The 15,780-nt window shown below is 39.8% G+C and overlaps 1 protein-coding gene across 1 annotated transcript in view; it reads right to left on the reverse strand.

Annotated features, from left to right (window-relative positions):
* Positions 1–3,521: 3,521 nt before the first annotated feature.
* The window catches only part of PCSK5 (proprotein convertase subtilisin/kexin type 5), a 451,875-nt gene continuing 439,616 nt past the window's right edge, over positions 3,522–15,780 (reverse strand). Inside the window, exons 34-37 of the mRNA XM_068551986.1 lie at positions 15,050–15,267; positions 9,353–9,453; positions 7,512–7,698; positions 3,522–4,136 (exon numbers count right to left, since the gene is read on the reverse strand). Of these exons, the coding sequence (XP_068408087.1) occupies positions 3,679–4,136; positions 7,512–7,698; positions 9,353–9,453; positions 15,050–15,267 (964 nt within the window). The 3' untranslated portion in view covers positions 3,522–3,678. The remainder of the gene's footprint in view (positions 4,137–7,511; positions 7,699–9,352; positions 9,454–15,049; positions 15,268–15,780) is intronic.

Raw genomic sequence — 15,780 nt, forward strand, 5'->3', positions numbered from 1 at the left:
GACGTATAATCAAACAGTGACAACAGTGTGATGTGAAAAGCTATACGCGCATAGTATCTAGGTAGCAGAGAGGTGAGAAAGTGATTAACCTTCTTCAAGGTCAGGGAAGACCTCCCAGGAGAGGTTATGAGGGAACATGATTTTAAAGAATGGTAAGAAATTTTCCAGGTCAAGTTGAGAGCAGGGGAAAATATTCCAAGGAGAGTGAACAATGTATGCCCAAGGACATGAGATAACAAGATATTATCCTGGAGAACTTAGAAGCAATTCAGTACTGTTGAGTATAAGTGGAGAAGCTGGGAAATGAGGAGGGGTCAGGAATTGGTGCATAGTAAGATTGGAGACAAAGGCAGTGGCCATATCTTGCAAAATTTTGAATGTTGTAATCAATGTAGGTGATGGGGAGCCCTGAATGTGATGATCCGATAGACCTTAGAAATGGCCTATGATAGCAAGGTAGATAAATTGGGAGAAAGAGACTGAAGCTTAGCAATGAGTCAGGAGGAAGTAGTAAAGATCCAGATGAGAGAGACTAATGGCCCAGTTGAGCCAGTGATGATGGGGCTGATAAACGATTGGATTGATTTTTAAGAAGTAAGTTTGTAATTGATATGACTAGCTTAGTCATTGGAGGTAGAAAGATAAAAAGGAGGGGAAAAAAAAACATTCTTTTATTGCTTTGTATTCTTGGTAAAGCATAATACTAATCACATAAAAAGTGCTCAGAAGTAGTTCATCAATAAGCAAGTCCCTATGGCATTGTCTGGTTTTGATTTAATTTTATTTTCAATTTTTTTTTTTTGATGTGGACTATTTTTAAAGTCTTTATTGAATTTGTTACAATATTGCTTCTGCTTTATGTTTTGGTTTTTTGGCCCCGAGGCATATGGGATCTTAGCTCCCCGACCAGGGATTGAACCTGCACCTCCTACATTGGAAGGCGAAGTCTTAACCACTGGGCTGCCAGGGAAGTCCCAGTTTTCAATTTTAAAATTACTTTCTATGAACTAGAGCCTTCCAAGCTCCTGCCCAGCCTCTTGGTGTATTTCCAGTCTGCAAGGATTCTCAATGTTTCCAAGTTGTTCGCAAACAGAAAACCAAAAAGTGACTTTGTTTTCCAACCACATATTTATCTATGTTGTTAGCAGAATATTCAGAAGAAGTCTGCGAATAAAGTGGTCTAACTAAGAACAAAGAAGGAAAGATGTCAAACTACCCATATACAGCATAAGCCTTCTTTTCAGGATTACATAGAGTAACAACACAATTTTTCTTAGTATTCAAGGTCATCTTGACCTCATTTAATCTTTAACTGTGTATCATAAACACAGATTTTTCTTGGAAAACGATTTCCAGGCTACACAAAGAAATGTAAAACTCAGTCTATCAGAGCTTTAGAATTATCAGGGAAGATAACAACACAGTATAAACAAAATTACTTATTTCCATAAGCTACACTCCAATTACACAACAAAAGATGAGGAATTCTTCCATTGATAAGATGGGTATCTTACATGTACTTTTATTTGTTTCTAAGAATTGAAAAGGGAACCATAAAGGCTTCAAATCGATTTTGAAGAGGTGATTTTAAATGATCAAAATTTTTGGAAGCATATCATATGTATGTGTGATACACATGGTCTCTTAAGAATTTTTTTTTTTTAAGACAAGGTCAGCAAATTACAGTCTCTTGGCCAAATCTGAACCATCACCTGTTTCTGTACTGCCTTGAGCCAAGAATGGTTTTTACATTTTTAAGCGATTGAAGGAAAAAAATTGAAAGAAGAAGAATATTTTATGATATGTGAAAATTATCTTAAATCCAAATTTCAGTGTCCATAAATAAAGTTTTCTTGGAGCACAGCCCATCCATTTGTTGTGGTTTGGCTGCATTCAGGCCACAATGGCAGAGTTGATAGTTGTGCAAAGCCTAAAAGTATTTACTATCTGGCTCTTTCCAGAGAAAGTTTGCCAACTTTGTTTTAAGAGCTTTCCCCTAAAGAAACACTGAGGACTTCAGTAAACTGAAGACTTCTTTACAAAGATTTCCTGTGTCAGTGTTTTTTAAAAAAAGAAAAGAAAATGCACACATTCAGGAAAGATAATAGAGTTGCCATATCATAAAATAATAGACATGCCTTTATTAGATTTAGGATGCTTCTCTTTCCACTTTGTGTCAATGGAGAATAGTTATTAAGAACACACACTTTAGAGTCATCCTTTTTTCTTGAATCTTGATTAGCTTTCTGTGACCTTGGGCTAGTTATTTAACATCTTGTAAGCCTTGGGTTTCCTATTTTAAAAAAAAGAGTAATAATGGTACCAACCTCATGAAGTTACAGTGGTATTAAGTGGGGTGAGTTTTTTAAAGGAATTATTTAGCTCGGTACCTGGTACATAGTGTGCAGTACATTTGAGTGTGTGTGTGTGATTATCATCATTATCTGAAAATGTCACTTTCTGGTGGTCCACTCCCAGGGCTGCCTATCACTTCTGTTTTTACAAGGAAATCCACAAAACCCTGCTTGTATAATTTCACTTAGCAAGAGCCCTTCTTTGTAGTGCCTGCAGAAAAACTGTCCCGGGTGCACAAATCCAAGAGTGTACTTGACAGGAGGGTGGAAAAAGGGATGCCTAGGATGTCTAGAAACAAAGATCACAGAGATGAAGAGTGTTGGAAGGCTGGTCAGCAGCCGGATTAAGCTGGTGAGCAGGATGTTGGGAATTTCATCCTAACTTTTTCTATGGAGAGTCCACAGTTCTGTGATGGGCTGTTGATAAAAGCTCTTTAATTAAGTAGCTAAAGTCTTTTTTTAAGAGTGTCTGAAGTTTTTATCATCTTACCTCTTTTTATGTTAGGTTAACATTGACATTTTTCTTTTATTACTTGATGTTTTAGCTGATGTTTCCAACCAGAAATGCTCTTAGAAAAATCATGAGGGTGTAAGGCTGACATTCTTGGAAACTTAGTGATTTCTTTCCTCCTGGGGTGCTCCTGCCTATCTCCTGGCTGAGCTTGCTCTAGACTCATCATGACTAGAGATTACTGCAAAGGAACCACGGCCTGATTCCTTGCCTGTGACGCTACTTCCTGTGTCTTTCCTCATGTCTATAAATAGGTCATGACCAGCCTCAAGAGAGGTGGCCTCTTCTGCCAAGGGGTGATCTGGAATAATTGGTATAAATGACATGAGGAGGAGAACCTTCTTTAGTTGCCCCTTATAGAACAAATCTCCCCCCAAAGAGAACTAAAAGGGGAGAAAAATCCCCTAAGACAAACAATTCCTTTGTCTCCCCATCCCCCAAAATCATTTACAGAAATATCAGAAATCAAGAAGGCAGCAGATATCTCCACAATACAGCTGAGAAACAGAATCTCTATAGGTTCATTTCCTTTTTTTTTTTTTTAAATCACATAAAACAGTTTGCACAGATCTCACTTTTTTTACATCCTGTGTTTTGCATCTTGACATTGTTTTGAGGAAAATCATTCTGAATTTTATCCTTGTTCCTCAATTATGGTTGAACTATTATGGTTAATGGAGTTTAGCCATCCAAGAGAAGAACAAAATATTTCAGCATTCTTATATACTCTAGTTGGACTCGTGGTTAAAAAGACAAACACAGACACCCTCACGTCACCCTGGTGTGTCGGGATAAAATCCAACACGGTAATGCTCACACGCATGCCTGTGAGTAGAATGGGCTCGGGGCGGAGGTGACCTCTGTTTGCTGGTAGGAGTAGCTCTCGTCATCGTATTCCAGTTCATCTTCATCATCGTCATCCAGCAGCCCGTACTTAAACTTCCGGTAGACGGTGCCATCTTGGCCCATGTAGACAATGTCATCCTCATCATCCTCATCATCGTCGCGGTCCCTGTACTCAATCACCTGATCCTCTGCAAAGCTGGTGCTCTCGCGATGACTGCCCTTATAGGAGGAGTAAGACTTGCTAGGGTCAGCCAACTTTGCATAGCCGGCCTTTTCTGTGGGCCTGACTCTGCCCCGAGATTTCCTCCAGACGATCACAGCTGCCCCGAGCAGAAACACCAGCATAACAGAGGAGGTGATGAACAGGGCTGTCTTGGAAGGCTCACCTGCAGGTTCAACCTCACTTGCTCGAAGGATACACTCATCTGTTGGAAGATGACCCCAAAGGAAGAGGGCAGAGGGGAAGGGTGGAAGAGAAGAAAGGGAATGGAGAAAATTAGTTTCTGAGGTAAAGAGCTTCACCTTTATCTTTTTTTTTTTTTTTTTAATTTTTATTTATTTATTTATTTACTTATTTATTTTTGGCTGTGTTGGGTCTTTGTTTCTGTGCGAGGGCTTTCTCTAGTTGCGGCAAGTGGGGGCCACTCTTCATCGCGGTGCGCGGGCCTCTCACTATCGCGGCCTCTCTTCTTGCGGAGCACAGGCTCCAGACGCGCAGGCTCAGTAGTTGTTGCTCACGGACCTAGTTGCTCCGCTGCATGTGGGATCTTCCCAGACCAGGGCTCGAACCCGTGTCCCCTGCATTAGCAGGCAGACTCCCAACCACTGCGCCACCAGGGAAGCCCCACCTTTATCTTTTGAATCTAAAATGGTAGAACCACTGTCTTCGATTTTCTTCGAGAGCACACCCCTCTACAGAATTGCTCCGTGTCTACTCCCATGAGAGTTTCAGCCTATCCCAGATGATACCAACAAACTCTTCTAGGGAGAAAGTCAGTTCGAGATCCAAAGGGAGCCCCCTCATACCCATACCTCATGGGTGAGTCACCAAGTGTCCAACCTTACCAAATCGATTCTTCTACTTCCTTCCTGAGAAAAATGTTCCATCTTGGTCCAGGCTTCAGTTATTGCTAAATGCACTATTTCTGTTTCAACTCTGACTTTTTCTAAGACTGAGTCTTTTCCCCAGCTACCTTTAAACCTGATTCAACAGGATTATCCCACAATTCAAAGATAGGAACAGATTATTTATAAAGCCATTGATTCATCGCTGTGTGGGGCCATAGAAATCACAGGTCAATCTGTTGTTTGATAGTTGAGGAAACTGAGACCCACAGCGAGAAAGTGAATTGTCACATTGTCACAGGTAAGAACTTGTTTATGGAGCAAGCAGAACTCGAACCCAGGAATCCTTGCTTCATGCTACAGTCTGGAGACATTAGGGCAAAACACTGACAAAGGTTTTTTGACTTCTTGGCTTTCTGTGGACCTAATTTGGCAGCATGAAAAGTACCATCTTTAAATTCTGACTACCAGATTGAGTGATAGGGGATTTCTTCTATCATAACTAAGATTTCTGAAGTTGAGAGCTCTGCCCCCCTGTCATCCACCAACATTTGTTTTGATGCCTTAATTGAAAATATGGAGTAACCAAAACAGTGTCATAATTCAGTGATGAGCTCATTTTTTGTACTTTTCACTCATTTATTCAGGTGGTATAATTTGGGTAAGTTACCTAATTTTTTTTTTTTTTTCTATAACCCACCAAATGGGAGTGTGAAAGAGAGTATGAAAGAACCAGAGAAAAAACTAGCAGGACTTGTTGGATGTACAAGTTGAAATACACAGTATGTTTTCCATAAATATTTTTGAACCACCTAGGTCTGCCCCCAGGATGTTTTATGAGATTCTACGTACATGATATACACTAGCTTAATGGATATAATACTGTTGCCAATTATTTTAGGGTTAATTATTTTCTTTTATTATATATTGGCCAATTAGGTCTGATTCATCACTATGTGTTTTCTTTCTCTTTTTGCTAGTGATAAACAAGTTTTCTATTTTATCCTAACTTTCATCCTCATGGGATTTTGCCCATCAAGCAGAATTTCACCTCCTAAAGTAACAGCACCGTCATTACTACTTTTGTCATTAACATATCAGCACAGAATTTTTCCCTGGAGGAAATATTAAAGCATCAGAGGGAAGGATAAGCAACCCGTGTGTGGTACTTTGCGATAAATACTGCCTGAGGCAGGAGAATCAATAAAAGACTTTTCGAGGTTGTTTCAATTACCAGGGTGCCATATGCAATTATGTCTTACTGCTCTCCAGTCTTAGGTCCGCAGAGTCAGAGTCAGCCTCTGTGATATGGGTTCTTTGAAGGATCAGAGTGTCTTAGTAACGAATGAGCAGGTAATCAAGAGTATTTGGTCTTTGGCAGAGTTGCCCCAGGTAGGTCTTCAAGAGCCACAGAAAGCCCAGGAGAGCTGACTAAATAGTTCTTAGTTGGAAAAGGCTTGCAGAAACTCTGCACCCAACATGTACACACTTCTGGTTTCATTTAAAGCCATCAATGTAATGAAGGTTTTTATTCTTAGCTGACACAGCATGGATATTAGGCAATCAGACCCTGAAGGTGGATGTGTATGAAGAGCTGAGGAAACCAGCTGCTAATGGGGGTGGGAAAGCTGAAAGAAGGAAACAATTCGTTTTTGGAACGATGGTATTTAAAAATTAGTTGAAAAGGTTGATCAAAAATAAAACAGAAAAGACTAGTAGCAGTTATGGGTCTGGGATATACTTTTCTTAAAAATGGACAGGCTCCCATAAATATAATGTCTCTTTTTGTCAGGCCATGATGTAGCTGAACTCCAAGGAAATGATCTGCTTTTACACTAGAGAATAGGTTTTAAGAATTTATCTTTTTCTTTTTAGAAGAAATCACTCCATTGGGGATCTTTCTAAGCTTGTGGCCAATGAGAACCAAGTACCCGTATGAATGGACTGGGGGTGGGAGACAGTTGGGGGACTTGGAATTGGTAAAAGGGGTTTTGTGTCCTCTTAGCCTTCTATGAAAGTTCATTTCTAAAATGCCTTAAGTCTCTAATGGGAGCCCTGGATTTGGGCTGCCTTCCGCAGGATGATTTTTTGACGGAATCAAGATAATATTGGCATCAGCTTCCTTGACAGACAACTCTTTTCCTTTTTTCCCAGGAGGGAAGATTTTTTTAAAAAGGAATAAAGTAAATTTATAAAGATGAAACTCTAGACTTGCTTGAGCTTGAATCTGGGAGGCAGGACAGCAGTGGAGAGAATGCTGGCTTTGAGTCCAAATGACCCATATTCTGATTCCAGATGGGTCTGTTAACGTTGGTATGGACGTGGGCATGCTAATCAAACCCTTTGAGCCAGAGTCTCCTCATCTGTAAAATGGGATTAATAATATCAACTTATATGAGATGATGGACAGAACGTTTCAGGTACAGTGGGCACATAGCAGGCACTCAATAAAAAGGTTGCTCTATCCTGTAATAAACCATAATGGAAAAGAATATGAAAAAGAATATGTATATATGTGCATAACTGAATCACTTTGCTGTACAGCAGAAACTAACACAACATTGTAATTCAACTATACTTCAATTAAAAAAATAAATTAAAAAAAGAATCATTAAATAAAGGTTGCTCTATTGATCCTCTGAAACTTCCCATCCCTCTCTCCCCCATGCTCCCATCAGCATCCTGAGAACATGCGCTTCCTCTGGCTCCGCAGGCTGCTCTCCCTCTCCCCTCACCTGTGGTGTCATGGCAGTCACAGCACTCCTGGACATCGGTGGGATCGGAGGTGTTGCAGCAGTGCAGGCAGCGGCTGTCATCCATGTGCAGCACCAGGTTGGCAGGACACACAGTACAGTTCTTGGTGCCAGGTCCTTTGCATTCTATGCAGCTCTCATGGCATTTTTCACAGTTAAATTTCTCCCCCTGTTAAGAACAATCAGATTCCTTTGGCGTGTGGAGAAATTAACAAGGCACTGGAGTTCCCAAATGGAGGTTGCCTCTCCTATGGATAAGGGAAGGAGGCAAGTTGGGGATAGCAGAAAGGTGATTTGTTCTGGGTCCATTTTTACTGTTCTGGATGAAAGACAGAACCAGCTATTTGCACTTGGATGGAACCGTTGCTGAGCCTTTCCTCTGAGATCTGCTGGTAATCATAGTGAGAGAACAAGCTTCTAGAATAGCTCAGGTTACAAATTGACAGCCATGTGCTGTACCTGGTCAAGGACAAGTTTTGTCTGGTCTGTACTCAACTGGCCTTCTCAGTTTAAAAAAATTTGAATTCATTGCCTACATTTCAAAATTGGGATATTTCACATATAAATCAGTTCTGAGTTTCTCTTTAAAAACTGGAAGATTTATCAACACTGAATTCACCACTCCCACATCACAGACAGAGCTGAGTGGCGGTGGCCCCCTTTTTGTGCTCTCCTATTTGATACAATCCCCAACCCTTGCTCTGAGGTCACCAACACACAGGTGAAACGTCAGATTCCACCTATGGTCAAGTTTGCACTAGGGTTTTCTTTGACCCAATGCTCTTCACTCATTTACATGACCTGCTCTGCCTCTGTGATTATTAGATTCTCGTGTCTCTGCCCCAGAATAATATAAATTGTGACTGTTAGCTAAAACAGTGAAATCTCAGTGGGAAGATTGTTGAGAAATGAGAAAGTGGCTTCCTTCCCAACAAGTTGCTCCATTTCACTGGTGCTGAAAACATAGATGAGGGAAGATACCTTCCTATTTCACTTCTGCACTTTGGAAGGCTGGTACAATAGAAAAAGAAGGAATTGAAATTGCCGTTGTTGAGCACCTTGGCAAGTTTCAGGTGCTGATAAGGTGCTTTCTCAGCTGAGATCTCATCAAATCCTGGATTAGGAGTCAGAACCCCTGTGTTTAATCCCAACTTTGTTCCTTACTATTCGCATGATCTTTATCAAATTACTGTATTTAACCTCTTGGATTCTCAGTTTCTCCAAAGTGTAATGAGGGCTCTTGTGAGAATTTAAAGAGAATGGCATATGTGAATATGCTGGGACTTGTGAGTTTTACCATGGAGAGATTTACTTAATTTCTAAAGTTTGGAAACACAATCAAGATGTTAGTGGACTCAGAAAATCCATAGTTTCTAGGCCAGGAAACGAAATATACCTCTCTTAATATATTCGAAGGGGTGGAGGAGATGAAGGACCAACATTGGTTATGTAGTTCTGACATTATTCAGACATTTCAGGTTAGCCAGCAGAGGGGGAGGAGAGAAGATATTTCTTATTTCTGACATAATATTCCCATGTAGACCCGAAACTTCTAAGGTCATGAGCAATATATTGCGGTCCTCATTAAATAACTTCTCCATTATTTATCTCAGGTCTTCTCAGTTCTTTTGATTGAAATTAAGGCTACAGGTGGGTAGCACCGTTATTCCACAGTGCAATGGTAGATTTAAAAATATTAAACCTGAACTATAGTGAGTGTAGGGATTTTATGACTTTTTTGACTTTGCCCAAAATGACGTGCAGAAACTAGCTCATGTCCCTCTGTAGAAATGGTGGCAGGCACACCACGCCCAGCTCGGTACCTCTCCCACTTTGTACTCTCCCACGAGACAGTCAGAGACGCAGATTCCTCCCGCCAGGTGGTAACTCCACACACAGGATAAGCAAGTCAATGCTCCTTTTCCTGAAAGGAAAAAATGATTCTAAGTTATGAAACTGACCTTAGATTTCAATCTCTGTCTTGGATCCAAAACACTTAGGAGCAAGGAACATGTCAAGTAAATTGAAGTAGAAGGGTGAATTGATTGAGGATATGGAAAAAAAGAAAAAAAGTCTATGAGATACCAAGTAAAGACCTAGAAATTATCCAATTAGTCTAATCAATGTAAACTCTCAAATTGGAAATAAGGGTTTGGAGATGACAGATTTTTTATTACAGCAAAAGGAAAGATTTTCAGAGAATGAGAAATCATGTAGAAAGTTTGTGAAAGCTTTATTTATCATTCTGCTTATTGTTTAACTAGTAGAGAGGATGAGGATGATTTGGAGGGTCCCAAAACTCGATGAGTAAATCATGAATGGGCAGTTCCTAGTTGAGAAACAACACCACACTTGGAATTTAAAATGCTAGGGCTAAAAGAATTTACCAGATCATTTTGTCCAGTAGTTCTTATTTATTTATTTATTTATTTATTGGCTGTGTTGGGTCTTCGTTGCTGCGTGCAGGCTTTCTCTAGTTGTAGTGAGCGGGGGCTACTCTTTCTTGCGGTGCGTGGGCTCCTCATTGCGGTGGCTTCTCTTGTTGCGGAGCATGGGCTCTAGGCGCACGGGCTTCAGTAGTTGTGGCACGCGGGTTCAGTAGTTGTGGCTCGCGGGCTATGGAGTACAAGCTCAGTAGTTGTGGCGCACGGGCTTAGTTGCTCCGCAGCATGTGGGAACTTCCCGGACCAGGGCTCAAACCCGTGTCCCCTGCATTGGCAGGCAGATTCTTAACCACTGCGCCACCAGGGAAGCCCTGTCCAGTAGTTCTTAATTTTGGGGATTGTCATGATAGATTCCTTTGAAATTCTCTTGAAAGCTGTAAACTCTCTTCTCAGAAATTTGACATCCTATTTATTTAATTTTTAAATAAATGTAAACAAATGCCCAGACATGTGAAGTCACTCATTCAAGGTTTCATAGGGAATGGTTGTCTCAAGAGTCAAATTCAGGTTTGTTGACTGACAGTGCAGTGCTCTTTGATCATACTATCTGCCTTCATACATGAACCAAGTAGAGGAGGTCTGAACAGACAGACTGTTTCCTGTGGAGGTAATACCCTTCTCTCCTAATTCAGAGACCCCAAGAATGACTGACCCAAGTATTTCTTTCTATGCAGGTATCAAGGGATAACTTCTGGAGAGAGTTTGGGGACAGGAGACCTGAGCTCTAGTTCACTGAGTTAGACAGAGAGGTAGGAACAGGGAGGTAGAGGGGGCATGGAATGTGCCTGATATTGTGAGTTGGAACTTGATATATAGGCCTTTTCATCAGAAAAATATTGTAAAGTGTGGTTAGTTGAAGTTGAACTAGAACCGTGAGTCCTGTTCTTACATTCACTCTGGATTTAAATCCACTTTTCATGTCTGATCTGTGAGCTCAATCATTTATAATGTTTCTATGGAAGAATGAATTCTGAGTTCTGAACAACAGCTAAGATAATAAACCTTTATTACCCAACTTCTTCTTAGATTGCGGGCTGCCTATAGTGGTATAAATTCAAAGCCATTCTATTTTTATCTTACGTCCAACTTCATACAGAATTTCCTACATGTTCTGGAACACAGTTGTGGTCTCTGAAGAAAGAATCAATCTTCCCCTACTTCTTTCCTTTTCTCCCTGCAGTTTTCTGAAATACAGCTTAAATGTCTTACTCCGATTTTAAAATATAGAGGTGTGGGATTTTTTTTCTTTATGAAGAGAAATTAAAGGTAGGAAAAATTAGAAGAGAGAAATGAAAGGGAGTAAAAAGGTTAGGTCACAAAATTTGTGTCTTAAGTTTGGTTACATTTTCCAGAAGGCCAGCAGCAATTTGGCCTAGATCCTGGGCAATCCCCAAAGGCACTACAAGCCACCTCTGGGTGACAAATCAGGACTCCATTTACATCGCCTACATTGATTTATTGCAAAAACTGCATACTTAGGGTACTCTGTGTCTTTTGCAAAAGGTAGTTGGCTAATTTCCAGAATGTTTTCTTTTTTTTTTTTTCAAGTTTAACATCTTACATTTATCATTGCTTCCAAGGATCTGCAGGAAACTTGGCACCTATAAAGACAGCTTTGGCTTTTCCATAAAATTCGGAGCAGCTCACCATCTGCTCTCCCTTAGAATGACCCCCACGGGATGAATTCAGCCATGCAGAGCCACCCCTGGGGTCTGTCCATGGTGTCATCCCACACCGGAAGAGAGAGGCAGCTCGGGAGAGTTAGGAGGCTTTGGTTAACCAGCCTGGATTTTTATTTAATACTATTTTGTGTGAACGATAAATAAAAAGTTAAATGTGTGAAGGCAAGGAATGAGCTAATTATGAAGGAACCAGCTGCATAAAAGATACATGTTGGTCATTAGTATGCTTCCCTCCCCCAACCCCCTTAGTTCTTTTTTTTTTTCCACACACACACACTGTATTTTATTTTTACAAGAGATAAATAGACTGACCCCCTTAGTTCTTTTAAGTATTTTTTAACACCCTAATATTATTGGGCAGTCAAATGTGAAGGAAATACAATCTAGTTGGTAAATTACTTACTCAGGTTGGGAAATTTTCCCTGTATCCTTCATGCATCCTCATTTCTTAGTATGACAGCTAATATTTTAAGAAGGAAGGAACTCATCCTTTATTTTTTCACCCAGTTTATAACCCAGGAGAAAACCTGTTCCCAGATTTTGTAATCTATATATTGCAAAATCAGAAGGCAGCACAAAGATTCACTAACCAGCAAAGGACATGTGTGGTAGGTGAAGAAAGGATGACAGAAGAAATGAACAACAAAGATAGAAATCATTAACCAGGAACATTTGGGGTTCAAGTCAAATACAGGAGGGGGAGGCACAAACACTCAGGATGGCTTTAAGATTCACCCAGATATGCCCAATCATCCCTGGAATACAATCTCAGGGAGACTGTGTTGATGAGCTTTATTTTTTTTTTAAGACTTTATTTACTTTTGGAGCTTTTTTTGGTTTGCAACAAAATTGAGAGAGAGAGAGGTACAGAGATTTCCTGTATACATAAAAAAATCATGTGAATTCAGGTTCTGACATAACCCCTTCATTCCAAACACACTGAAATGAGAGAATAAATATAAACAGAGAGAACCAAAAAAAGAGATAGTTCGGCTCAAAAGTAAGATGAAATCTCTCTGGACCAGAAAGGGAATATAAATGCAAAATAGCAATCAGATTCAAGCCACCCACCTGCTTGGCTCTGGGCCTAAATGTAGGCAATCGTGGCTGTGAGTTCAACTTTTCTACCATAATAGGAACTAAAAGTGTTTCATATAAGACCTGCACTAAAATCCAGGTTTAGAGCTTAAAACAGGAGTCAGGGTGGGACTCTCTGCCCTCATAGACATCACCTGTTGACCAGGAACTCTCCTGGGCTGCCAGCTGGATTGCTGATGAGATCTGCAGTGACATCAGTATCACCTCCAGGAATACTGGAACATCATGTTCCTATACTGAGTTTCAGGGTGGGACATGGGGTAGCATGAGCTGAAAAAGTACCAGACTGTGAGGAGTAAGGACAAAGGGAGAGAGAAAGGGAGTGAAAACCAAAAGCAAAGTCTTCCATTCAAAATGAGCTCAAGACCAAAATTTCAAAGCATGTAGAAAAAAGAATGCTAAAAAAGAAGATAAACACAATCAAGAATTAACATGAATTTACTTCAGATAATATTAATTTCATAGAAAAGTTTGACAAACTTAAAAATTAGCATATTTAAGATGCTTAAAAAGTAAATGAAGACAAAAATATCCTCTCAAAAAAAAAAAATTGAAGCACAAACAGGAAGATATGAAACAAAAATAGATGGATATGAAAAACAAACCATTAGAAATCTTAAAAATAAGTCATTTAAGTTAAAAAACTAAAATAATAGGTGGACTGAATTTTTATTTTTTTATTTTTTTAAAGATTTTTTTGGTGTGGACCATTTTTTAAAGTCTTTATTGAGAAAATGAATGTGGTCCAATTCTTGCCTTGAGGGTCTCACAATCAGCAAGAGAGCTGGACGTTTAATTAAAATGTAATGTATTGAATAAAAATAGCTATGATAAAACAGTGTATTATAGAATCAAGAAGAAGGAAGAAGATTTCTGGGAAGACTAAGAAAAGCTTCACAGAGAAGATGATATTCAAACTGGGTCTTTAAGTTGAGAGTTAATAGAGTGTTGTTCTCCAGGAAGAGGAAATGCATGGACAATAGTCATGGAGGCATGAAAGAGCATCACCTATTTGGTGGCTGCTGAGTGGTTCTGGGTGGTTCTAGGTTCTGAAGTACATGGAAGGAGAGTTGAGACCATAAGCTAAAAGGACTGACCAGGGAAAGAATTTAATCACTTTTCAAAAACAGAACACATTTATTGAAAGTTTATCAAGGAAAAAAAAAATGAATGCATAGATTGGAGAGATATACCATGTTCATAAATGTGATGACTCAGGATCGTAAAGATGAGTTTTAATGCAATGTCAATTAATATCCAAGGGATTTTTTTTAAATGAAATGTGATAAAATTTACTTGGAAAATAATAAAATTTACTTGGAAAAAGAGCTAGGAATAGCCAAGACAATTTTGAAAAGGATAACAGGAATGTACCCTACCAGGTATCAATATTAATCTAATAAATTTTAAGAATAAAAACATTGTAAAGAGGTATTTCCTTCTTAAATGGTGAGAGGAATTCACCATAATTACCATTCTATGTCAAGCTATGGAGAAAAATGAGCAAATTTGAATTTTAGAAAGATTGCTATGGCATTACTGTACACAGTGACCTGGGGGTGGGGTAGCAAGACCAGAGTTGGGGTGACGTGCTATTTCAGAAAGTCAGCTAAGAGATGCTGAGAATGAAGAATGAGAATAGTGAAAATGGAAAAAGAGATCTGAGCAGAGAAACGTTTAGAAGAGAGAATCAACAGACCTTGAAGTTTACCTTTGTTAGAGGGTAGGTGCATTGGACAGGAGGCAAAGGGAAGATAACTTCAAGGTATCAAATCTGGGCAATTGGTTGGACAGTGGGTCTATTAACAGAAAGAGTGAGTATCAGAGGAAACTCAGATTGTGTTTACTCTGGGACATGTTGATTTTAAGAATCTCTGGGACAGACAAGTAGGTCTCTGGAAAATAAGAATGGAGCTTGGGACAGTTTTAGGCCAACATCTTAAATAGTTGTTGAAATAATGAAAATAAATTTTGCTTGGCAGATTCCAAGTTCAACAGGTAGAGAAAGAAGACAGTAGGTGGAAAACACTTGCTGTAGGGGACGATGCCTGTATCTGGGCCCTGAAGGATGGGAAGGATCTGAAGAGGCAGCAGTGTGGTGCAGGATCAATTAGGGTTAGAGGGCAGATGTGCAGAAGCTGAAAGAGAACAAAGGGTGCTGCTGCTGGAGAGGATTGGCTATGAGGTTGGCAAGCAAGAAGACCCTCCAAAGGTGATGAAAGGAGAGAGGGACAAAGCAGGAAAAAACACTTTGCATTTTTCCACTCACACATGCAAAATGATAGATGGCCCTCACCTTCACATTTGTCGCAAGTTGGGTGGCATCTCTCACAGGTCTGTGTGCTTTGCTCTGCGTAGTAATGCTCTGGGCAGGTAGGATGACACTGTCCCTTGGAGTGGAGCAGAAAGAAGAATGGATCGCAAGACAGGCAGTCTGTGGGCCGCGGGCCACTGCAGGCCTTGCAGCTCCTGCTGCACCTCTCGCACCGCCCCGTGGAGTTTTCTGCGTAATACCTGAACCAAGGAGGGAAGCAGAGACTCAATATTAAGCTTGCTCCAAAGTTGGGTGTGGTGGAAAAAAATCATGGTTACAAGCTGTGTGCCTTTAGACTCTTTACTTATTAGATTCATTACTAATTATACTAATACATCTAATGAGTCTCAGTTTCTTATCTGTAAATTGGACATTACAATCCCTTTTCTGCTATTTGCGGGGATTAAGTTAGATGACACATATGAAAGGACCTACCATAGATCACACGTAGTAGTGCCACAGTAATTGTTCACTGCCCCTGCCTTTTATATACCTATATGCTCTGCCACTTTAAAATTCAGGTGTTAAGTCATACTGAATGGGAATGGGAGGTATTTTAAATGTACTCCTGAGTGGTTTTTCTAATTTCTCAGTTAAAAAAAATCTTGAAATAGGAGGTGACATGAGTGATATTGACCTTTACATAGATGTGACCTCTTTTTTTTTTTTTAATTAATTAATTTATTTATTTATTTTTGGCTGTGTTGGGTCTT

The sequence above is a fragment of the Eschrichtius robustus genome, chromosome 10 (assembly GCF_028021215.1).
Source record: "Eschrichtius robustus isolate mEscRob2 chromosome 10, mEscRob2.pri, whole genome shotgun sequence".
NCBI lineage: Eukaryota > Metazoa > Chordata > Mammalia > Artiodactyla > Eschrichtiidae > Eschrichtius > Eschrichtius robustus.